Consider the following 24,160-nt stretch of genomic DNA (forward strand, 5'->3'; position numbering starts at 1 on the left):
AACATCAGGTTTGCCACGTCATTCCCACCACAGTGACCATGGAAGCATATGTTGAGATGGAACTTACATCAGCCTGAGTGCCCAAGTGACTTTGTTGAGCAGAACCCTCTGTGGACCTGCATTAGACACGGGGCGAGAGTGAAAAACAACTGCCGTGTTCAGCCTCTGAGAGTTTGTGTTGTTACTGAAGTATAACTTGGTCTCTCTCTCTCTCTCTCTGTCTCTTTTTTTTTTTTGGCTGCACGGCTTGCGGGAACTTAGTTCCCCCACCAGGGATTGAACCCAGGCCCTCAGCAGTGAAAGCATGGAGTCCTAACTACGGGACCGCCAGGGAAGTCCCTACCTTGGTCTCTTTTGACCTATCCAGCGGGCATGGATCAGCTCCTTATTTTTTTCTTATTGATTTTTTAAAATCAAAATATAGTTGATTTACGACATTGTGTTAGTTTCACGTATACAGCAAAGTGATTCAGATATATATATATATACACACATATATGTACATAATACTTTTTTAAATTATTTTTCATTATAGGTTATTACAAGATATTGAATATAGTTTCCTGTACTATACAGTAAATCCTTGTTGCTTATCTATTTTATGTATATTTTTAACAAAAGAGAATAGAATAGAAAATATCAGATGCAAACCAATCTATAGTGACAGCACATCAGTGGTTGCCTAGGGAAGGCTAGATTACACAGGACCATGAGGAAACTTTTGGGGATGATAGATGTCTTGATGGTGGTAATGATTTTACATGTATATACATATGTAAAAAACTCATGACACTGTATACTTTAAATATGTGCAGTTTATTGTACACCAGTTATATCTCAAAGCTATATGCATAGAAAACAACACATTTTAAAAGATCATATACAAACAAAAAGATAGGCATTAAACAAATTATGAGTTGCTTATGGGTGGAGGGAGGATAAAATTGGGGAGCAAAGATAAAAAATAAACAGGGCTCCCCTGGTGGCGCAGTGGTTGAGAGTCCGCCTGCCAATGCGGGGCACACGGGTTTGTGCCCCGGTCCGGGAAGATCCCACATGCCGCGGAGCGGCTGGGCCCGTGAGCCATGGCTGCTGAGACTGCGCGTCCGGAGCCTGTGCTCCACAACGGGAGAGGCCACAGCAGTGAGAGGCCCACGTACCGCAAAAAAAATAAAATAAAAAAATAAACAGATAATATATGAGAGGGGCTTGGATGGATTAATGATGATAATGTCCTGTGAACTGAGGGGTATGATGAATTCAGTCCCTCTGCACCTGATGAGATAAATGGATGAATGAACAAACTATTAGTCAAGAAAGGTGGCTGGTGGTATGCCTTTCTTCTTGAGTTGTGTTGGTCTTACCTCCCAGGAGGCTTTTCCCCTGACTCAAGAGGGTTGACTGGTCAGGAGATGGAATGTGACCAAGAAGTGGGCAGGTAGGCTGGGACTCCTACAATGTCACTGTCCTTTTCTCTTTTTTCCCTTCCTTTTCTGTTCTAGGGGACCAGAGTCACACAGTTCCTCTTTGTTCTGTTCCTCGCAAGCCCTGATTCCCTTAGTGGTTGCCCTTCCCAAACTGGGGCACTTCATTTAGAGAGTATTTCATCAGACTCGAACCTGGACTGTTATTTTATTTATTGAAGGGGGCAGGGAACAGCCCCAAAGTCACAGCAGTTCCAAAAGAGTACTCTGTGTATTCCCAAGACTGTCCTCACTGCCCATTCCTGCTTGGACCTTCCCCAGGTCTTTCCTGGGGAAGACCCTGGCTCCCTCTGGTGTCTTAGACTGCTTCTCCTTTTCCTTCAATTTGATATCACCTGCTTTCTATCTTCTAAGAATCTTACTTTTGGGGGGGGTTTGTTTGTTTACCAATAATGCCTCTGTTATTTTTGTTGTTGTTATTCTTTTAAAAATATGTTCTTCTGTTATTTTAATGAAGAAGGTAAATGCATGTGCTTCATCTGCAAAATACGTGTGCATCATCTGCCATCTGGAACCTGAGGCCTCTGAATTGGGTCTTGAAGGATCAATAGAAGTTTACCAGGCAGTGTGTGTTGCAGGGTTGGGGTGAAGATTTTGGAGGAACATCGGACATTAGAGGCCAAGGGAAGTGTGTTCAAAGGCACAGAATAATACTGGGACCTAAAGTGTTTGAGGAAGGCCGAGAAATGAGTTAGGACCTTCCTTTGTACATGTGCTCATTTTGACAGTCTGCCAGAGTCGTTAGATACTGAGTTTGAACCCTACCCGTGTGTTCACCCAACTTACAGAACCAGATGAGGGTGTCCGCTAGAACTGTGGGCTCTGTCTCTCTTAGGTGCCCCTGTTTGTGAAGGAAGTTGTAAGCAGGTTGTCGCCAGCTTGAGCAGAAGCCAGAGAGCTTAGTAGCTGAATATCCAGACTGTCAGCATAGTGACATCAGAGTCACTGAGGACAATGGCCCCACACCTTCTGGTTTCAAAGGGATTCACCTTGGTAAAGCCAGGAATTGCAAAAATTCCAGTCCTAGAGAGCCAAGGGCAAGAGGCCTCTTTGGGTTGTATCAGGATTCAGTAGCAGGCAGCCCAAGAGAGAAGGACCAGAGTCACCTGAGGGAACCTTGGGAGGGTAGATTTGTTTTAGACACAAAGAAGTGCTGTCTACTTCTAGTCAAAATTCTGAATGTCCCTCAAAGGTATACTGATTTTACAAAAGCCATCCTCACTTTGCAGAATGGTTCCCCAGATGAGTTCTTTAAATAAGATAGATTTATGTTAAGATTTGATTTATACACAACCTACCAAGAATATACCCTCTGTGAAGTACGAGGTAAATATGTAATGATGTCCTACCGATGCTTCTTGAGAAGGGGGGCACATGCTTTTCTGCATGTCTGGTTTTCAAAAACTGGTTTGCCACCCACGAGATGTTTTCTTCCACACTGTCTTAGATACAAAGGTTATGGCATACAAGCTGATTCAATACTCGTATTGATGTCACCAGAGCCAAGTGAAAAATATGTAGCTCTCAGGATCAAAATAAAAATGTTTCCCTAATAAAATTGCTATTGCTATGGCTCATTTTAGTCACATTATTTTATTCTATTATTTTATATAGCCCTTGCTATATGTCAGGCACTGTTCTAAATACTTTACTAAAATTAACTCATTTAATTCTCAATAACCAGTGAGGTAGTACAGTACCTCCATTTAACAGATGAGGAAACTCAGGGGCAGAATGGTGAAGAAACTTACCCCACAGTTTCAAATAAATTTAGGAGGGAGAAAACATTTTGTGTATATCCAAAGGATGACATGGGTTAAAACAGGTTGAGGAAAACAGATTAAGGGTGAGATGTGGTTGGTGTGTTTCCAGGCTAACGACTAGGAACTTTCCTTTTTTTTAATACAAGAAATTTTAAAAATTCTTTTCTTAATTTGTTTTTTAAAATTTTTGGCTGTGTTGGGTCTTTGTTGCTGTGCCCAGGCTTTCTCTAGTTGCGGCGAGCGGGGGCTAGTCTTCGTTGTGGTGTGCAGGCTTCTCATTGTCGTGGCTTCTCTTGCTGCGGAGCACGGGCTCTAGGCGCACAGGCTTCACTAGTTGTGGCACGTGGGTTCAGTAGTTGTGGCGCTCGGGCTTAGTTGCTCCACGGCATGTGGGATCTTCCCAGGCCAGGGCTCGAACCCGTGTCCCCTGCATTGGCAGGCGGATTCTTAACCACTGCGCCACAAGGGAAGCCCAGGAACTTTTAATAACAGTTCTAAAGTCTAGGTGTGTGTGTATCCCTGTTACAGAGGTAGCAGTGAGTCTCAAAGATCCAGGTCTGACTCACAGTGAGCCCCCACTCACTATGGAGTATTAAGCAAGTCCCTGGTTGTCTGTGGGCCTCAGTTATTCATCTGGGCCATGGGGATTGGGAGGTATGTCAATTAGCTATTGCTTTGTAATAAACCAACCCCCAAATTAGTGATTTAAACAACGATTTATTATTCTGAGTCTGTTAGTTGGCTAGGTTCACTCATGTATCTGCATTCAAGTGGCTCTGCTCATCTTGGCTGGGCTCTCACCTGTGTAAGGGCCTGAGCAGGAACAGCTGGCTGAGGTTCTACTCCACATGGCGTCATCCTCTGGAAGGCTAGCTTGGACTTCTTCTCATGGCAGTGGCAGGGTTCCAGGAGAGAGAAAGAAAACAATTCTCTTGCAGCTTAGGCTCAGAACTAACACAACATCACGTGCACTGCATTCTGATCATTAAAGCAAGTCACAAAGTTCAGCCCAGATTTACAGGGGTGGGGAAATAGCTCCCTTCTGAAGGGAGGAGCTCTTTGCAAAGAGCGGAGACTAGAAAGCTGTGGTATTGGAATGGTTTGCCTTAGGAGACAAACTCTCCCCTCCCTCTGGGGAGAGTGTAAGAGTAGGGGGCCTCTGAGGTGGTTGGGGAGCTCAGTCAGCTGAGGTCAAAGACCTGTCAGTGCTTTGAAATTATAAAATGCCCCACAGGTAGTGCTTCTGAGTGTGGTATCCTATGTCACTTGTGGAACTGTGAGTTCCTTGGAGCCAGGCTGTGCCCTGCTCCTGCCCTCCCCTTCTGTATTGAGGAAAGCCTCACAGAAGTGAAAGAAAACAAAGCAGAGCAGTTACTGAGAACAGGGGCACACTCCCTCTTCTCACCCCTAGAACAAAGACAGGCTTCAAACCTTCTGGAATCTGAGAAGCTTCCTCCCCTTCTGCAAGCTCTACCCATCATCCTTTCTGCCCTGCCCCCACCTCCAATGGAACTTGGCAAGGTATTTACCTGTCTTCCCACTTGACAGCTGAGGATACATAAGGATGACTTGCTCAAGCTCACCAGCTAGTGGGGGAGGACCCTGATCCTGCTCAGGAAACCCACCAGGGCCTGCTTGAGCGACTGCAAATACAAGTAACTCTAGTTTACACGCACCACCTGAGGGCAGGCAAGTGCTGTTTTGTCTCGAGGAATGGTGTGGCGTTGAATTACAGATGCTTTTCTGGTAACACAGGTAGAGCCCTGGAAACCCAGCCCCACTGGATCCTCACATCCACCTGCTCTTCCATTCCACGGTCTCTGCCTCCAGCTTCCCTCTCCCCGTCCTCCTCCACATTGCCTTTCCAAAACATTTGTGTCACATCTCTGTTTAAAATAATGAGTCAATGTTTATTGAGCTCTTACAGTGGACCAGGTGCTGTTCTAACCTCATTTAATTAACTGAATTAACTCTTTTGAATTAACTTCCCTTGAATTAACTCATTTAATTTTCACAATTCTATGAAGCAGTCACTATGATTATCTCCTATTTTGCAGATAAGGAAACTGAGGCACAAGAGGTTAAAGTGATTTACTGAAGGTTACACAGTAAGTGGCAAAGTTAGGATTTGAACTCAGGGAGTCTGGTTCCTGAGCTTGGGGTTCTCAGGTCAGAAAACCCCTCTCTGTAGGTCTCTAATAATAACAACAACAATAATATGCTGATTAACATGCATGGATTGCTTTCTATAGGCTAGTCCCAGTTCTGGCTGCATTTCATGTGTTAGCTCATTTGGTTCTTACAATAGTACTAGAGAATTGGCCCGGAGGCGGGGGTACTCATTTTACAGGTAAGGAAACTGGGGCACAGTCACCTAACAAGGATGGGTTACCAGACATTCCAGCTCCAGAGGCAAACTTTAAACCACTGTGCTATCTGGCTTTCCCAAGGGCTATTCAGCCTAAGGGCCCAGCATCCAAGGCTCTTTGGATTCATGCCACATGATCTCTGCATTTCCACCAAAGCATGTCTTTTGTTTCTTGGTCTATGCATGTTTTTTCCTTCTCAACCAGACCTTGAGCTCCATAAGGCCTGATTGAAGATCTGGTACCTCCTTCAGTTTCCCCAGCTCACAGCAAGGATCTCACAGACTCCTCCTAACAATCTTGCGAGGTAGGCATTCATCCTTTTACAGGAAAAGGCACGGATTCAAAGAGGTAAAGACAGAACTGGATGGACAGCAGTGTTTCAGCAGACAGAGTTTTCCAGCCACAGAGCACTTTCCCACATCCCATCCCACGAAGCCTCACTTCCAGGGGCAGTAATGGTAGTACTGCTTGATGGTTAAGAGCAATGGTTTAGGATTGGGCCTGAGTTTGAATCCCCACTCAGCCACCTCTGTGACCCACAGAAGTCATTTAACCCCTCTTGTCCTCAGTTACCTCATCTGTAAATGAGGATAATAAAAATGCTTTCCTCATAGGTCTGTTGGGAGGACAAATGAAATAAAGCACATAAAGTCCTGTGAGAGAGGCCTAGATGGGAGAAGTATTATGTGTGTGTATATATAATCCACCCACCCCCCTAATGAAGGGTGTCAGGTCCCCAGACAGAAGCAGTTCTTTCTGTTTCCTGAGTGTGAAATCCAGGAGGGCCCAGGACTGGAAAAGAGTGACCCTGGGAAGGTCAGTCTGTGGGAGGTGGCTGAGCAAAAGGACAAGTGATGGGTGCTCTGGCCATGAAGAGCCCAGGGAGGGAGACACCGGGTCCCAGGGTGGGGGAGGAGAGGGGGCAGCAGGTGGGCTCCCTGAGAGGAACATCCTGTGCTCATCTCTGCCTGGCACCCCAAAGCCCCACGCAGGGGAGAGGTGGGTGCCCTGTGATGCACCGCCCAACCCAAGGTTCTCCAAGGAAGATGCTGCTAAACTGTTTGCGGGGATTAAACAGGTCCGGGAGCTCAACCTATCGCTGCTCTCCGTCCTATTCCCCGCAGGGGCTCTGGCTGGACTGCATCTTCCGGGAGTTGGGGCTCTCGGGTGCGTCGGGCAGAGGTCGGGCCGGACGGGGGCGCCGAACCGCGGCTACGCTCGAGCTTCCGAGGGCGCCCAAGGGAATCGGGTGCTCCTCCCGCTCCGCCTGGCCCAGTGCGTGAGGACTTGGGGAGCAGTCCTAGCCCAGCTGCCGCGCTTGACCTTGACGGCTGCGCTTTACCGGCCTCTGGCCGGCTGCCAGGCAACAGCGCGCCGCCCCGCGGGTCTGCGGCTGCGGCACCGCCCCTCCCTCCCTCCAGCGCAGGCGGGCGCTGGATCCCAGGTTGATCCAGGCCGGGTTTTGCGGCGAAGTCCGCGCGTGCTGATTCTTCATCGGTTGCCCTCGGCAGCGGTCGGCGGCGGGAGACCATGGTGCTGGATGAACTGTGGGCCGCGCTCTCCGGCCCCTCTGGGGCTACCCTGGCTTGCTGCTTGGTGGCGGCGGCCTTGGCCCTGCGCTGGTCCAGTCACCGGACGGCGCGGGGCGCGGCGGCCCGGGCACGACAGAGGCAGCAAGCGGCCCTGGAGACCATGGACAAGGCGGCGCAGCGCTTCCGTCTCCAGGTGATGGCCGGGGTTGGAATCGGGGTCAGGGGGAGGGCCTGGGGTGGCGGCAGCACTTTCAGCCGCCCGGGCGCGCGGAGGGGCGGGCGGCGGGCAGCGGGCAGCGCAGGTGTGTGGGCAGCGCAGGTTCGTAACTCTCCGAAACTCCTCTCGCCGTAATGTATTCCGTACTCTCTCTGAGCCAGGTGGGGCCTAGGGGAGGGAGGGAAACGAAAGGGACAGGGCACGTTGTCGAAGGCTGTCGCGCACTGGGTCAAAGAGGAGTTTTGCTCTGGTGCCAAAGAATCTCAAGACCACTATTAGGACTCTAAAACGCAAGTGTGAGAACCAATAGGATGCTCGGGTTTAGGTCTTTGGAATCATAAAGTGATGGCCAAGGGCATCTGGAGGGCTTACAGTTCAGACTTATTGATATGTGCTTGAGGATGCTAAGAGGCAGCTGGGGAGGGATTTGCCCAAGTCCACAGGGAGTTACTGGCGGAGCTGTACCCCTGCCGCCTAGGCTGTCGAGTCTGATGGGTTATAAGCCCTTTCCATGAATAGGTTTAGGTGGGTGATCTGTCAACAAGATTTTCTCCTCTGGATCAGCTCAGTGTGTGTATGGGGGCGAGGGAGAGGCCTAGAAGGGGAGGCTTTCCCTCCAGGTGTATGACACACTGGACCCAGTTCCAAGTCAAAATGCTGAACTCAGTTCTTATGTGCTGAGGGAGGGAAGACTTGCCCCGAGTGTTTGATAGGATTTGGATCTGACAGGTGGGAAGGCATTCCGGATAATGGGACAGCACGAGGCAGGAGCTGGAACTAGAACCCAGATGCCTGGTGGGACCATCCAGCCTCATTCCGCTGGAGAGGAGCAGGGGAGAAAGATTAGGAAGAGAGACCCTGGCCTTGAATGCCAGGCCCTGGGTATGGCCTTGATGGCCGTGAGGTTTTAGCTGGATGTAATGGTATGGATTTACTCCACACCATTCCTGGACCAGGAAATGTCATATTTGTTTATTTATTGAAATAAAAATGTATCTGGTTCCAGCCTTCACTCATCAAGCTGGCTGAAAAGTACACAGTCAGTTTTTAGGTATTCAATACAAACTGGTCACTTTCCCTACTTGAGCACAGGTTTGTCACTGTCTGATCCTCCTTCTCTGGCTGAACTCCTTGGTGCCCCGCTCAGGGATCCTTGCAGTGATCCCAGGCTCAGCCTGGAGACCCTCGGCTGCTCCCGAGGCTCCAGGTCCTGTGCAGCTGGCTAGCTGAGTTCTGCCAGCACTGAGGGCTGTGTGGAGGCAGCTGTAAGAATCTGTCCACAGTTTGTGCCTACAGGACTCCCGTCCTGGTTGCAAGGAACCCACCAGCTGGTAGGGGTGTGGGGTGGTAGAAGGGTGGGTCTTCCCTCACTTCAACTCCAAGCATCAGCAACTACACAGTTTCCTTCTGGAGCAACAGCCTTTCATTATTTTTAAGAACTGGCTCTCCAAGGGTAGAAGCCTTGGCCCTGAAATACCAAAAGCTATTGAAACAGCCTCCGTGGGGCAGAGCCTGGCCTCGGAACACCAAAACTTGGCTCTTGCAGTTGGGAAAGCAGGGAAATCACCTTCTGGTTTTCCAGTGACTGGGAGAAGAGAGGGAGAACTATCTTAGGAACCTCAATGTGTTGAGCAATCAGCAAAGAGGTGAGGTCTTCATGACAATAGCTTTGGGAATGGGTAGGAGGTGGACAGTTTAGCTGAGCTCATCCAGGGCCTTGGGAAGAAGCCCAAGGTTAGTAGGGCCCTGGAAGAATACAGCAGCTTGTAGTACAGCTCCTGCCTGATAGACCGCAGGAAAGCTAGTTGGGACCCAGATGCCTCCTGTGTCCCGAGGCGTTGCTGGAGGAGGGGGAGTACTAAGCACCTCCTGAACATCGCAAGATGGTTCATCTTTCTCTGGACTCTAGAGCAACTTTAGAGTGAGGTGTATTTCTTGTATTCTCTGTTGACCGCATGAAGCTTAACCTGTAACATGCCCATTTGTTGCATTTGTTTCCACCTTGCCCCGTGAATGAGTTTCAGTATCCTTTCTGGACTGAAGAGAGGGACCACCATGGACAGAATATTATGGCTGGGAGAGCCATCCCAGAACACCTGCTTATCCCTCTGTGCCTCCGCACCTGTAGTTTTATCCTGAATGCCCTTCCCACACATCCCTTACAAGCCCTTTTGTCAAAATCCCACTGGATTACAAATGCCACTTCCTTCAACTGGATCTGACCTGTAGTTCCATCTCCTGGCGTCTCCAAGACCAAATTGAAGCTGATTTTAAAACAAAACAATTCAATGAATAACGCGAAGAACAGTATGGTTTTTGTTTCGATCAGTATCAGTGGCCTACATGATCAAATGGAAGAGATATCTTGAAATAGGACAAAAGCGATAAAAAAAAAAACCCCATGAGTGAAAATAGAAAAGACTTGGAGGACAATCTAGGATACCTGAAATTAGGACAGTAGGTGGTTCAGAAGGAGAAAAACAGATGGAGGAGGGGCAGTGATTCAATGATAGCTATAGTATCCTTTGCTTGAAAAAGCAGGCATACAGATGGCCACATGCTTGGTGAGACGTTATTTGTACACTTCCCTACATTCTCCATACTAATTGTTTTAAATTTATTTATTTAATTAATTTATTTTTGGCTGCATTGGGTCTTCGTTGCTGCGCGCGGGCTTTCTCTAGTTGCGACGAGTGGGGGCTACTCTTCGTTGCAGTGCGTGGGCTTCTCACTGCGGTGGCTTCTCTTGTTGTGGAGCACAGGCTCTAGGCGCGCGGGCTTCAGTAGTTGCGGCACGCGGGCTCAGTAGTTGTGGCACACGGGCTTCATTGCTCTGCGGCATGTGGGATCTTCCCAGACCAGGGATCGAACCTGTGTCCCCTGCATTGGCAGGTGGATTCTCAACCACTGCGCCACCAGGGAAGCCCCACATTGTGGGTTTTTCACAGACATTTTCTTTTTCTTGTGAGGTTTCATCAGAAACTGTTAACTGTGGTTTCCTTTTCAGAAGAGGGACTGGGCAGGGTGGCCCTAGAGGTGGGGGGAAATGTTCACTTTTCATTCTGTATACCTTTAAAAAAATACGCCACTAGGGGTTGTCTCGTGTGTTGATGGGGAGATCATGGATCCATTTTTCTTTTTTTCCTTCCCTGTAGCTCCCTGTATTATTAAAAAAAAAAAAATCCCAAGTGAGTGTTGTATCTATTTAACAAATTCAGGGAAGAGGTGGAGTGTTCCTGATATTGAGGCCAGGCTTCAAAGGCTGTGTGGTGGGTGTGTGTGGTGGGCGTTCAGCTCTGGGCGTGTGGTGGGTGTGAGGGGGCCGTGTTGCACCTAGGGGGTTCAGGGGAGTCTGACAGGACCACGGCCTGGAAGCATCTCCTGGAGCTTGTGGTGTGAAGGGGACTTTAAGGGGAGGGGCAAGGTGGCCTTGGACATTGCACTATCTGGCCTGGCCGCAAAGCTTGGGCGGGGCAGCTGGTTGGGTGGCCCCTGTCTGACCCAGGAGAGAAAGGATGTGCACTGGCGAGGGTCTTGGTAGAGGGGACAGAGAGGTGGCCATTTGCCAGAGCTACTTAGGGGGCTTGGTGACTGGATGGGGGTGGGAGGGAGAGGGGGTTGTGGAAGATGGAAGGCAGCGTCCTTCCCCGAGGGAAGAGGAGCCAGTGGAGAGGGGTGGGGAGGCACCAAGCTCAGGGGAACGACACAGGGACAGAGGGAGAAAAGGGAGTAGCCCAGCGAGTAGGTCCGAGCTCAGTTGAGTCAGTCGGACGATGATCTGGAGGCTGTGGGATAGGCAGAGGGCCTGGAGTGGAAGCCATGAGAAGGAGTGACTTCTCCCAGCATCAGAGAGGGAAGAAGAGGTGCCAGAGGAACCTCCAGGAGCCTCTGTCTCTCCCTCGTCTGGCTCCTTCTCATGCTTCAAATCACATCTGAAATGTCACCGCCACCTACCCAGCCCATCTGAGTCACTCCTCTGTTCTTTCTGTCACAGACTCCGTTTATCCTTTCTCACACTTGCTGTGATCTGTCCATTTTTTGTTAACTTGTTTTCTTTCTTTAAAAAATATTTTTTTCTTTTATTCTTTTTCAAATTCTTTTCCCAATTAACTTGTTTGTTTTCTTGAAGGTAAGCTCTGAAAGCAGAGACTTGTCTGTCTTGGTTATCTCTAAATTCACAGCCCTAGCTAGTCCTCAGCACATAGGAGATGCTCAGAACTTGTGTGTTGACTGAATGAGCGGATGACAGAAGGAGTGGAGAGGCGGGAGGGAACCCCGGGGAGGAGGGTATGTCTATGCCCAGAGGAAACTGAAGCGAGCCCTCTGAGTGCCTCCATGAGACTTGGAGCAGAATGAACAGAGTCAAGTGTTTGTTGTATTCGACAACAAGGAAGTCTCTGGTGACTTTGGCAGGAGCGGAGGAGGGTAGAGACGAGATGTGGTACCTGCAACTCAGATGTCCTCCTAGCCCTATTTACTAATTAACCCAATACCATCGAGGGGGAAGCCAGCGGATGTTTGCAGGCAGGGGCTGACCCCAGAGACTCTGGGGGCCTTCAAGGCCTGGCAGTAGGTGTCTGATCAAACATCCCTTCTCCTTCAGAGAGCTCTTCCCTGACCACCCTCTACCTGTGTGCCGCCCACTCACTGCATCCATTTTATTTTCTTTATTTCTTGCTATCTAAAATTCTTATTTACTTATGAATTATCTGCTCATCCCCAACTCTGCACCTTGTGTAAGCTCCCCCAAAGCCTGGATGTGACTTTTTTGTTCACTGCTGTATCCCCTTGCCTAGCATGGTGCCTGGTACGGAGTAGGTGCCTAATGCATATCTGGACTGAACAAAAAAACCCTCTCTTTCGGATGTGGCTCCAGCTCCAACCCTAACCACCCAGGACAGGGTTTTCTTATTTCTGCCCTCCCCTGACAAGGTGTTGAGTAGTTAGGTGCAGGTGGACAGCCAGTGGGCAGCCCATGCTGAATGGGCAGAGAACTACAGTTTATTTGTAAGTTCTAGGCAAGGCACTTCCCCTTGCTGAGCCTCAGTTTCTTTAGCTGTGCAATGGGAATGGTAGTAAGACTTAATCCAAACATGGAGCACATTGGCATGGTGCCTGGCACACAGTAGGTAGTCATTGGTGGTCCCTGTTAGTAATGGTCTAATGATCAGCCTGGGCATGGCCTCTCCCTGGACCCCCCTCGGGTAAGCTTCTTGAAGAGATAGATCTGTATTGTCCACAGGTGGCAAGGGCCTGCCCAGGCTGGACCACGTTTGTGGCGTCATAGGTGCGGGTGGGCACATCTGTCACGGGTTGGCAGGTGACAGCACGTGCTTGGTCGGTGTGGGGATTTGGGGGCATGGGCCACTGGTGTCTGCTGCAGGCATGTGGGGCCTGCGGGGAGTGGGGGACTGATCCGAGGTGTCTCCCCAGAACCCTGACCTGGACTCAGAGGCACTGCTGGCCCTACCTCTGCCTCAGCTGGTACAGAAGCTACGCAGTGGGGAGCTGTCTCCGGAGGCTGCACTCTTCACCTACTTGGGAAAGGTAAAGCCTGGGAGTGACCCTGCTCCTTCCTCCCCTTTCTCTGCAAGGCTGGGGGGAAAACCTGGCCTGGACTTTGTCCCACTGAGGACTGTGGTGGGATCACAGTGCCAGGGAGGTACTCTGTGTGTGTGTGTGTGTGTGTGTGTGTGTGTGTGTTTGTGTGTGTGTGTGAGAGAGAGAGAGAGAGAGAGAAGAGAGAGAGAAGAGAGAGAGAGAGAAGAGAGAGAGAAGAGAGAGAATGGCTCTGTGTGTGTATTTGGGGAGGGGGGGCAGGGGCGGTGGGGGGACACTGAGCATGTTGTCTTAGCTAGAAACCTGGCTCATAGCCCAGACTTCCCTCTCCCTTCCGCCCCCACCCCATCAGTCACCAAGTCTGGTCTGTTCCCTTCCTATAGCTGTCTCTAGTCCATCCCCTTGTCTCCCCCTCTTCAGCCTCCCTGGTCCTCCACCACCATCTCCCTCTGGGACCAAGCTCCAGCCTCCTGGCCAGGTGCCCTCTCAGCTCTTCAGCATCCTCTCTGGCCAAGGCCTTCTGTAGCTTGGGGCATCAGCGGCTCAGCTGCTGGCAGTTCCCTGGCACCCAGCGCCTGCACTGGCTCGTGTGGGGTTCCTTTTACCTGCGAGGCTCTTCTTCTTGCCCCGCTCAGTGCAGCAGTCTCCCCCAGAAGAGTCTTCAGGGCTCAGAGAGGAGTCTCTGGAGTCTTCCAGGAAGCCTCCCAGGACCCTCCTCCCCTCCCAGCCTGAGTTAGGGTTTCCTCTTCAGTGTTCACTTTCTAACAGCACATTTCTCATCATGTTGTAGGGCTTGCCTTGTCTTTCTCTTTCCCAAGGCAAATGTGGGCTTTTGGTGGACAGAGTCTTATTTGTCTTTGCACCTTAGTGCCGAACGCTATGTCTTTTATATAGTAAGTGCTCAAGAAATGTGTTTGAAACAAAATGAAAGAAGGAATTGTGCTTTGTGAGTGTGACTTGTCTATATATGCCATAGCATTTTTTTTTTTTTTAATTTTATTTTAATTTATTTTTGGCTGCGTTGGGTCTCTGTTGCTGCAGGCGGGCCCTCTATAGTTGCGGCAAGCGGGGTCCACTCTTCGTTGTGGTGGCTTCTCTTGTGGAGCACGGGCTCCAGAGCGCAGGCTCAGTAGTTGTGGCGCACGGGCCCAGTTACTCCGCGGCATGTGGGACCCTCCCGGACCAGGGCTCAAACCCGTGTCCCCTGCACTGGCAGGCGGACTCCCAACCGCTGCGCCACCAGGGAAGCCCCATAGCATTTTTTTTAACATCTTTATTGGAGTATAATTGCTTTACAATGTTGTGTTAGTTTCTGCTGTATAACAAAGTGAATCAGTAATGTATACATATATCCCCACATCCCCTCCCTCTTGCGTCTCCTTCCCACCCTCCCTATCCCACCCCTCTAGGTGGTCACAAAGGAACGAGCTGATCTCCCTGTGCGATGTGGCTGCTTCCAACTAGCTATCTATTTTACATTTGGTAGTGTATATATATGTCCATGCCACTCTCTCACTTCGTCCCAGCTTACCCTTCCCCCTCCCCATATCCTCAAGTCCATGCTCTAGTAGGTCTGTGTCTTTATTCCCGTCTTACCCCTAGGTTCTTCATGACCTTTTTTTTTTTTCTTAGATTCCATATATATATGTGTTAGCATATGGTATTTGTTTTTCTCTTTCTGACTTACTTCTATGAGTGTGACTTGTATCTGATATGATTTCTTGGAAGAGAGCATGTGGTAGTGAGTGGGACCCCTAAGCAGGTGGACATGAATGCCAGGGGGACTGATGGGTGTGTATGAGAGTGGTGTGAGTGACTGCAGCTGAGAAGGGGGCAGAGAGGGACTGTAGAGAAAGGACTGGACACCCTTGGGCCGGGTGCACTGAGAGGACACACAGTCTCAACAGCCGGGGTTGCTTCTAATGAATCAATGTCCCTGAAGAAGCTCCTGCCCCTCTTAATCATCCACAGAGAGCATTCTGGCTACAGATTGGCCTCCTCTCTTTCTGCCCGGGGCAGGAGACGGATTTCACATACCAGAGTGTGGCAATAGGGCCACACCCATGTTCCTGTCAGTTGCTATCCTACTCCTCCTCCATGAGACTACTCCTCCATGAGACTTGATTATCAGCTTCAAGGGTTCCTGGGGTAGGGGAGGCTTCACCTGGGACCGCCTGGGGCAGAGGAGCTGGGAAGCTCCCTGCGCGCTGGGAGGCTGTAGCCTGGGTCTAGCCCTGCCCTGCACTGCCTCCCAGTGTGACCTGACATGGGGGATCTGCCAGCCTCACTGGGCAGAGGGTGTGGCTTGGAGGAGGACGGGGTGGGGGGTGTGGCCAAGGGTCATCCTCCTCCCAGCTCGGCCTCTGGGGGGCATCTGAGGTCAGTATCTTGCCCCTTTGAGTGCCCTGGTTGTGCCCTGGCCCTGGGAGTACTCTCTCTCTCTCTGGCCGTTTTGGAGTTGAAGGCCAGAGACAGCCAGGGTGAGGCTGGAGCCACATGTCCCTAGTGAGGCGAGTGCTGGGCCTAGGTTATCCTCTGTGCCCCTGGGTCATGTTTCTGGTTACCCTTTCCCTGGGTGGTAAGGGAATTTTAACACAACTGAAACAAAAAAAGAAAAGCCAGCCTCACTTTGTTCTTGTATCCATTTCTCTCTCCCCCAGGCCTGGGAAGTGAACAAAGGGACTAACTGTGTGACTACCTACCTGGCAGACTGTGAGACTCAGCTGTGCCAGGTCCCAAGGCAGGGCCTGCTCTACGGCGTCCCTGTGAGCCTCAAGGAGTGCTTCAGCTACAAGGTGTGCCCTGCCCCAGTCCCTGCCAGCCAGCTCTGCGTCCTGGATCACCCTGGGCCCTCAGAGGAAGTACCAGGTCCAAAGACCTTGAGAGGGCACCATGGGTATGCCCTGCCTTGGCCTGTGAGGTGGTGGTGGGAACAGACCCTGTGCTGCTGAGGCGCCCCTGGCTCATCAGCCACGTCCCTCTCACCCATCCCTCCTTCTAGGACCAGGACTCGACACTGGGCTTGAGCCTGAACGAGGGGGCGCCGGCGGAGTGTGACAGTGTGGTGGTGCAGGTGCTGAAGCGGCAGGGGGCCTTGCCCTTCGTGTACACCAATGTCCCCCAGTCCATGTTCAGGTTGTGTCTCGGGTGCGGGGTGGGGGCAGGGGCACCGGTGCCAGCGTGACATGGGCTGACCCCTTTCTGCTTCCTCCAGCTATGACTGTGGTAACCCCCTCTTTGGCCAGACCGTGAACCCATGGAAGTCTTCCAAGAGCCCAGGTGGCTCCTCAGGGGGTGAAGGGGCCCTCATTGCGGCTGGGGGCTCCCCACTGGGCTTAGGCACCGACATCGGAGGAAGCATTCGCTTTCCCTCTGCCTTCTGTGGCATCTGTGGCCTCAAACCCACAGGGAACCGCATCAGGTATGGTGTAGGTGGTGCGGGGAGGGAGCTTCTGAGTCTCTTGCTGTGTGACCTTGGCCTAGCTTCCTACCTCTCTGGGCTCCAGGCAGGGATTCCCTGACTGGGGTTTTGCTGGGAGGTAGTGTCACAGCACCATAGTCCTTGGTTCCTAGTTTCCAAAGTGGTGAGAGTTGGGAGCTGCTGTATGGATGTGGGGTTGGGCAGAGGATGGCCATTTCCCATTGCCAACATCTTGTGTTTCTTATCCAGCAAGAGTGGCCTGAAGGGCTGTGTCTATGGACAGGTAGCAGGTGAGGTCTGTGGTTCCCTCTATGCCCTGGAGGAGGGGGGTCTGCCTGATCCACCTCTGCCCCTGCCTCTCCTTGGGGCAATGTTGGGCCCCCAGGCCACTCTAGGTCTGAGTTCCTACGTCTTGTCCCTGCTCACACTCCTGGGCCACGGCCCAGCCCTTGGCTTGGACCTGGCCCCAGAGCCCCTTGGGGCTGGGTGATCTCTCTTTCCTCCCCTCCCTGCCCCACAGTACAGCTCTCGGTCGGCCCCATGGCCCGGGACGTGGAGAGCCTGGCGCTGTGCCTGCGAGCCCTGCTGTGTGAGGACATGTTCCACCTGGACCCCACCGTGCCCCCCCTGCCCTTCAGGGAGGAGGTGAGCCGGGGTGGGGGTGGGCATGGGGTGGATTCAGGTCTCACTGGTGCTCCTGAGCCCAGAGAGCAGCCCCCGCATTGCAGCAGGACTTGGAGGCCCTGTCTCCTGAAAACCACCCCCGCGGGGCCGGGGGTGGTGGGGCAGTGAGGCGGGTGAGGCGGGGACAGGGTGGGGGGGTGTCTGAGACCAGCAGCAGCGTCTCTGCAGACAGCCACCAGATGGCGCCCTTGCCTGCATTTGGAAACCCTGAGGCTTTCAAATTGGTGGGCTGGGAGCCAGAGCTGAGGAAAGGCCCACCTTCCGGCCCAGCCTGGGGGCTGTCACTGCGGAACAGGAGTGGCCTCGAGGCTCAGAACAGCTTGAGACAGCACTCCTGTACCTTATCTGTGTTTGATCCCCAGTAATTAGGAGCCTTTCCTATAGTATTCATGTCCATATCCCCAGCCTCCAGAGGGATGCTTGGCGCGTAGGCTGAGTGAGTTAAGGACAGATCCCAGAGAAAGCTGGGATCTGTGGGCAGTGTCAGATGCTGGCTCCCCAAAATATCATCAAAACAGCCTGTTGATCGGATAAGGCTGAGTTTAATGCTTTCTGTGGTGAGGGGGAGTGCTGCCCCACAGAGCCTTAGCAGCGTGGGGGAGGGGCACGAAGTTAGATGTTGAAGTTCGTTTCAGATGGATGTTTGAGTGTGGGGCATTGGTTAGGACTGGGTACAGATCATGATGTAATAGGTTAGGACTGGTGGATACAGCAAGGTGAGGATTCTGAGGAGAGGGGTTCAAGGAGTCTTAGAGGATAAGCCGTCGTTTGGTGCTTGTATTGAAGAATTGACGGGTCTTTTAAGAATGACTGATAAAGTTATCTCTGCTTTATGTACAACACATTCAGGAGTAGTCAAGTTAGATCAATGTGGGCAGTGGAATACTAAAGCCATGTTAATGTAGACAGTAAGCTGTCTGTGTGATGTCAGCGCCATTTCTCAGCAGTCTGGCATTTCTCCCTACAGACCTCTTGCCCTCACCCGGCCCAGGTTGCCTTGGAAGGGCTGAAGGCCCTGGGGCAGGCAGGAGATCTGGGCGGGGGATGGGGTGAGCTACCCCTCCTCAGCAGAGGAGATGTTCTAAGTGAAACCAGTCGTTCAAGAGCCCCTTCCTGAGAGGAGGGGAGGAAGTGAGGCTCCTGTCCTGAGGTCTGGAACAGTCTATTACGGGAGCCAGGACTAGCATTCTCAAAACAGGCTGTGGAGAGCCTCGGCTCAGGACACAGGATACCTGGCTTCCTGACCTAGTGTTGTTAGCTCTGCCCTGACAAGTGGCCTTGGCTGAGTCCCAGCCCCACTCTGGGCCTACCTCCCTATCTAGACCTGAAGCCTCAGTTTCCTCGTAGGACCAGTGGGAATCCTCATTCTTGCTCTGCCCACCTGCAAAGTCATTGTGAAGGTGTTTTGTGAAGGGGTCAGATGCAGAAGGGGCTGACCTCACTGGCAGTCAGTTTTCGGGGGATCTAGGGTGTAGCCTCAAAGCTGCGTCTGGGGCTGAGTAGCTACTCTGAGCTCTGGGAGCCCTGCTTGGGGCCACCCTCTCCTGACCTGACTCTGACTCCTGTGTGTTGCCCCCAGGTCTACACAAGCTCTCAGCCCCTGCGTGTGGGGTATTATGAGACTGACAACTATACCATGCCCACCCCGGCCATGACACGGGCCCTGCTGGAGACCAAGAAGAGACTCGAAGCTGCTGGCCACACGGTATGGAGGTGGGAGCCCACAAGTCCTGACATCGCCCCTCTTTTAGGGTAGCCTTCCTGGTACCCATGGCTGCCACCCATCCCTGGCATCCTTCCACCCTGATTGTTTTGTGGTTGGGGATGGGAATTCGGTCCCTGGGGGACCAGTAAAAAAGGGCTGATCAGAAGTATTGGGGTACATGATTGATGGTGAGCTCACCCCTGTGCTGGGGATGTGTGAGCTGTGAGCTGCATTGGGAGGGGCTCGTCGACCACAGACAGGGGCGCACAGCTGTCCAGAGGTTCCTGGGGCCCTGAGATGGCAGGTTTGGGGATGTTCATCTGAGACAGGCTTCTGTGTGGCTCCAGACTTCTCTCCTGATGTGCATCTTACAGGGAGTTATCACGGGCCAACAAGGCCACCGTTGCGGCTCCAGTGAGGGTACCGTGAAGGCAGGGTTGGTCCAGTCCATGCTCGGGGCTGCCTGGGTAGCATGGGGGTGGTGGGACCCAAGGGTTTCTAGGTCTGGGAGTCTTACACTCCTCAGTCCCTGCAGCTGGTTCCCTTCCTGCCAAGCAACATACCCCATGCTCTGGAGACCCTGTCGACGGGTGGGCTGTTCAGTGACGGTGGCAAGAGCTTCCTACAGAACTTGTGAGTGATGTTGGGTTTGGAGGTCTGTGGTGGGGTCAGGACATGGGGAGACCCAGGAAGAGCAGCTGGGTGCTGTAACCCTGAGGACAGGCCAGGCTGGGGGAAGATGGAGGACAGGCCTCAGCTGAACGTGAAGAAGGTCTGAGCATTCTGGGTAGGGACCTTGCCACCCCTCTGACTGCAGGCTGAGCCTGGCACTATCTTGCCAGGGAGTCTTTGGAAAGGTGCCGTAGCAGGGGGAGGCTGGATTGAGCATCCATGGCCTCATCCTGAACTGAGCTGGCTGGGAGGTAGGAGGTAGGCAGGGAGTTGCCTATCTGTTTGGGAAAGATTGAGAGACAAGGGTAGGGTCAAATAGGAGGGCAGGGGTGTAGACGTCATTCTGTGACTCCGGGCTCTTCTCACTTGAGCCACGTCTTTCTCTTTTGAGTAGGACCTCAGTTTTCTTGTCTCTAAAGTCAGTAGGTTGGACCAGACCCACTTTAAGGGACTTCGCAGAGCTCACGTTTAGAGAAGCTGGTTCCACTTGGGTGTTTTCAGTCCTTAAAGGTTGACATGGGCAGAGGACAGGCCTGTGAAGGTGCCTCCTGGGGACATGCCCAGACTGACTGGACTTCCCCCAGTAGCTAACTATGGTCCAGGCTTTAGCGGAAGGGGCTACGCCTCACTCTGGCCCTGGGAATGAGGCTCCAGGATCAGCCGCCTGAGACCTTTCCCTGAGATCTAGAGCAGAGACAGCCTCAGAGACAAGGATCACGGTGCCCACTCAAGACTGTGCCACTCGTGCCTCCAGGCCAATATCCGCATCCATGGGGGGAATGCCCTCAGTGTCACGCCCTGGCCAGGGAGATGCTGCCTGTAGTTCTAATTGCTTTAAGCTGAGTTTGCCAGGGAGGGAGACAGGGAGTCCTGCCTTGGGGAGCTCCATTGGGTGTGGGTGGAGCCCAGGCATCCCAAAGGGTCTGCAGACACAAGCCACATGTTGGAAAGGAGAGGCTGAGATGAAGGGGCTGGAGAGCATGGCTGCCGGAGTCTGGTGAGGAGGGAGGTAGGCAGAGTCACTGAGTAGAGACCGGGGGATGCAGTAGGTGGGGGTGAGCCAGGAGGGATGCCTGGGGTGGATGTGTCTGGACTGGACCCTTTGTCTCCCAGCAAAGGTGATTTCGTGGACCCCTGCTTGGGAGACCTGATCTCAATTCTGAGGCTGCCCAGATGGCTTAAAGGACTGCTGGCTTTCATGATAAGGCCTCTGGTGAGGGCACAAGGAATAGAAAGGGTGGGCTGGGCTGGGCAGGAGCCTCTGGGGCTCTTCCCCCTTCCCCTTAGTCTCCTCTTCTTCTCAGCCCTCACCTAGTCTCTTCTCCTCCCCCCATGCCCTTTGATCTTCAGCTAACATGCATGCTGAAAGGGGTGCTGACCCGGGACACGGCGGGAGGGACAGAGGGAGGAGGCACGGGCAGCTTGGCCTGAAGAAGATTATTGCCACACCTGGCCCAAAGCTGAGTCACTGACTGTGTCTGTCCTTCTGCAGCTCCCAAGGTTGTCAGCCTTTCTCAGCAGCATGAAGTCTCGGTAAGAATGTTTCCCATGCCCAGATGCTTGTCCCCCTTTTCCCCTGACCTGGGTCCAAGTGCTTTCCAACAGGAAAAGATGAGAGAAGTAGCTTCTGAGGCTGGAAAGGGCCCAGGCAGGGTGGCAACCTCTGTGGCTTTCGAGGAGGATCTTGAAGATGTCTTAGCAAGGTCCAGGAAAGCCTGGAGAGCAAAGACCTGAGGGAGAGCACAGGATGGGAGAGGTGGAGAGGAGAAGATTGCCCTGGCTGGGCATGGGTGGAAAGGCCCAGGAAGGAGCTGGCAGGCGGCAGGAGCGGGGGATGCTGGGAACCCATGAGGGGTGCTACTCTTAGAGATCAGACTGCACCGTGCCCTCTCTTGCCTGCGCCTCAGTGGCTCACGCCGGAAAAGCTGGGAATAAGTCGTCCCATTCTCAGGCCCTGACATCTTGTGGACTTGCTCCTTCTGTTACCACCAGGCATTTAGGACCTTGGGTGGCTCTGGCCTCTCCTGTGTCCTGAAGGTAGCTAGGAGTCAGGCCTAAGTCCCTCCTGGGTACTCAGTGGGACATGAACTTAGGGATTAGAACTTCTGCCCTGCACTACTTTCCTCTCAGAGTGCCCTGGAATTGAGAAGGGTCTGAGGAGGAATGAGATCTGGGAGGTGTCGAGAGTAGGGGTCTGATGTTGCTAATTCCCATGGCTGTGATCATCATGGTTGGTGACCTCACTCCCTCTGTCCAGGTCAGCTGGAAAGCTCTGGGAACTGCACCACGAGATTGAGGTGAGGCCAGAGCCTCTAGACTAGGGTAGGGCGGGTGGGGGGTGGAGTTGGACAGGGCACCTGTGTTGGGGTCTCTCGGCCACTGGTCCCACTGGTCCCCTGGAGTGGCCCTTCGTTCTGCCTTCCACTCCCTGGATTGGGCCGCTTGGGGACTGCTGTCAGACCCTCACTTGCCCGGACACCCATCCTAGGGGCCTGGGCCAGCCTGGGGCTCCTGTCCTGGATACCTCTTTGCCACTCTGGTGCTGCCTGTAGCCAGCACTCCATGGCCCTGCCCTGGTAGGAAGAGTGGTGTCTGTGGTTCTGTGGAGCAGTTGATGCCCCCTGAGAGCATGCCCCCTGATGCCCCCTGATGCCCTGTATGAATACCCCGAGGTCCTCCATCCCACTGTGGTTCAGTTCACATCTGGGGCAGGTGCAGGGCTAGAGTCACCCCAGCCACGTTGCCTGCCTTGGAGAGTCCGTGTAATGGGCTGGGTCTGAGTGCTTCAGCTGGTGTACGGGTATCCTCCCCAGGTGTACCGTCACTCTGTGATTGCCCAGTGGAGAGCAGTGGAGCTGGATGTGCTGCTCACCCCCATGCTGGGCCCTGCTCTAGACTTGAATGGCCCAGGCAAGGCCACAGGTGAGGCTTGCAGCCCCATCACAGCCCGGCCACCTGTCTCTTCTCTCCTATGAGTTCAGCCCTTTGCCTGGTGGGACTGCTGGGCGGTAGAAGAAGAGGAGCCCTGCGGGTGGGTTGCACCCCTGGGGGAGGACTCCACCCTTGAGAGGCTCACAGTCTGGTTGGCTGGAGAGATGGGAGTCATGTGGGATGCCTTGGGAGGGAACGAGCTCCCTGTCCTCAGCACCATTCAAGTCGGAAATCTTGTTACAGAGTCTGGTTTTGGGAGGTGGTGTTTGAAGTCCAGGTGGGATTTGGATAAACCAGGAAAACAGCAACAACAGTCCAGGTGCGGGGAAGCTGCAGGGAAGAGGCACAGGACAAGCTCATCAGCGGGCTCTCCAGCCTGCCCTGAATCTGGATTCCTGGGCTCTGTCACTCTCACTCAAGTCTCAGCCCTAGGAGAGAACCTCTCCCTGTCTGTGGATGCAGGGTGCCATTTCACAGGGTGGAAGACTGGGGCTCAGAGAGGACAGTTGTCATGGAAGGTCACCCAACCTGCTCCAGCCACATGTGCTGTGTCTCAGGGGCCGTCAGCTATACTCTGCTCTACAACTGCCTGGACTTCCCTGCGGGGGTCGTGCCTGTCACCACGGTGACCGCCGAGGACGAGGCCCAGATGGAGCATTACAAGGGCTGCTTTGGGGATATCTGGGACAAGGCGCTGCAGAAGGTAAGTCCCTTTTCCCCTGGACTCACACCTGCTCCCCTTCCTCTAGTGGAGGAGACAGTATAAACACGAGTATCCTTGTCTGTCTGTCTTGAGAGCTTGTTTGGAGGATCTAGCAGGGGAGCGCAGCTACTCGTATACCCTTGACTGAAGAACGGTCCTCCTCTATCGGGGAAGGTCGTCCTCTTCGACCGAGCACGCAGCTTCAGGAGGGACGCACATGGAGTGGTGAGGGAGGAAGGGGACACCCGCCTAGCCAACCAGATCAGCCAGATCAACCCTGGCGATCAATGGGGTAACAGATGTCACAGCCAGATCGCCCTCACATCCTCTTGTCTTTCTTAATGCAAGACCCCTAAAGACTGTGGGCTGGCCCTGCTGTGCTGCCCTCCTCTCCAGCTGGGGTGCTTCCTGGGCCCAGGGTGGGGTCCTGCCTCAACACCTCCCATCCTGATGCCTGTGTCCCCTGCAGGCTGTGAAGAAGAGCGTGGGCCTGCCTGTGGCTGTGCAGTGCGTGGCTCTGCCGTGGCAGGAAGAGCTGTGTCTACGGTTCATGCGGGAGGTGGAGCGACTGATGACCCCTGAGAGGCAGCCATGCTGACTGCCGCCGCCTGGCCTTAGAGGGCCTGAGACCCACTGGAGCCACGCCCAGCGTACTCAGGGCACAGCTGCCACCCTGGAGGAAGTGTTCAGCCTGGGGCAGAGGCTTCCAAGTCCCTCCCCCTTGCCCCTGCAAGAAGCCCAAACTCGCTGAGTCTGGACCTCGCTCCCTCCCCTGTTCCCCTCCCTGCCCTGACACCCCCAACGTGGCAGCCGGTGGGCATGACATGGGCAAAGGCCCACTAACAGTCAAGAATCGGTTCCTGGTCTGTGTCCTTTCTGGAAGTCATCGTTAGGGCACTGGGGGTTGAAGACCCGACCTTCTAGAACCTGACTCCAGCCACGTCAGTCTCCTGCTCCAACACCTCCTCTGGTTCCTGTCACTCGCAGGATGGACACAGGCTTCTCAGGATGGGCGATGCGGCCCCAGCACTTCACACCCACCCCTCCCACCCCCCTTAGACTAAGCCCTACTTTGTTAGGCATTGTCTTTTCTCTTCTCCTTGCCTCTGCTGGGAACGCC

General features: G+C 53.1%; 1 protein-coding gene across 1 annotated transcript; it reads left to right on the plus strand.

The window, feature by feature from the left end:
- Positions 1 to 7,146: 7,146 nt before the first annotated feature.
- Positions 7,147 to 24,154, plus strand: LOC307067077 (fatty-acid amide hydrolase 1; the record flags this gene model as incomplete). Its single annotated transcript, XM_079724364.1, has 15 exons — positions 7,147 to 7,341; positions 12,799 to 12,912; positions 15,585 to 15,719; positions 15,926 to 16,059; positions 16,139 to 16,345; positions 16,595 to 16,635; positions 16,866 to 16,990; positions 18,609 to 18,734; positions 19,270 to 19,367; positions 20,520 to 20,619; positions 20,899 to 20,939; positions 21,664 to 21,703; positions 22,220 to 22,328; positions 22,895 to 23,040; positions 23,510 to 24,154. The coding sequence occupies 15 exons, from the start codon at positions 7,147 to 7,149 to the stop codon at positions 23,636 to 23,638; spliced, it is 1,740 nt and encodes a 579-aa protein (XP_079580490.1). The 3' UTR covers positions 23,639 to 24,154.
- Between the last annotated feature and the right edge of the window lie 6 nt (positions 24,155 to 24,160).

The sequence above is a fragment of the Hyperoodon ampullatus genome (genome assembly GCF_949752795.1).
Source record: "Hyperoodon ampullatus genome assembly, chromosome: 2".
In the NCBI taxonomy this organism is placed as follows: Eukaryota; Metazoa; Chordata; class Mammalia; order Artiodactyla; family Ziphiidae; genus Hyperoodon; species Hyperoodon ampullatus.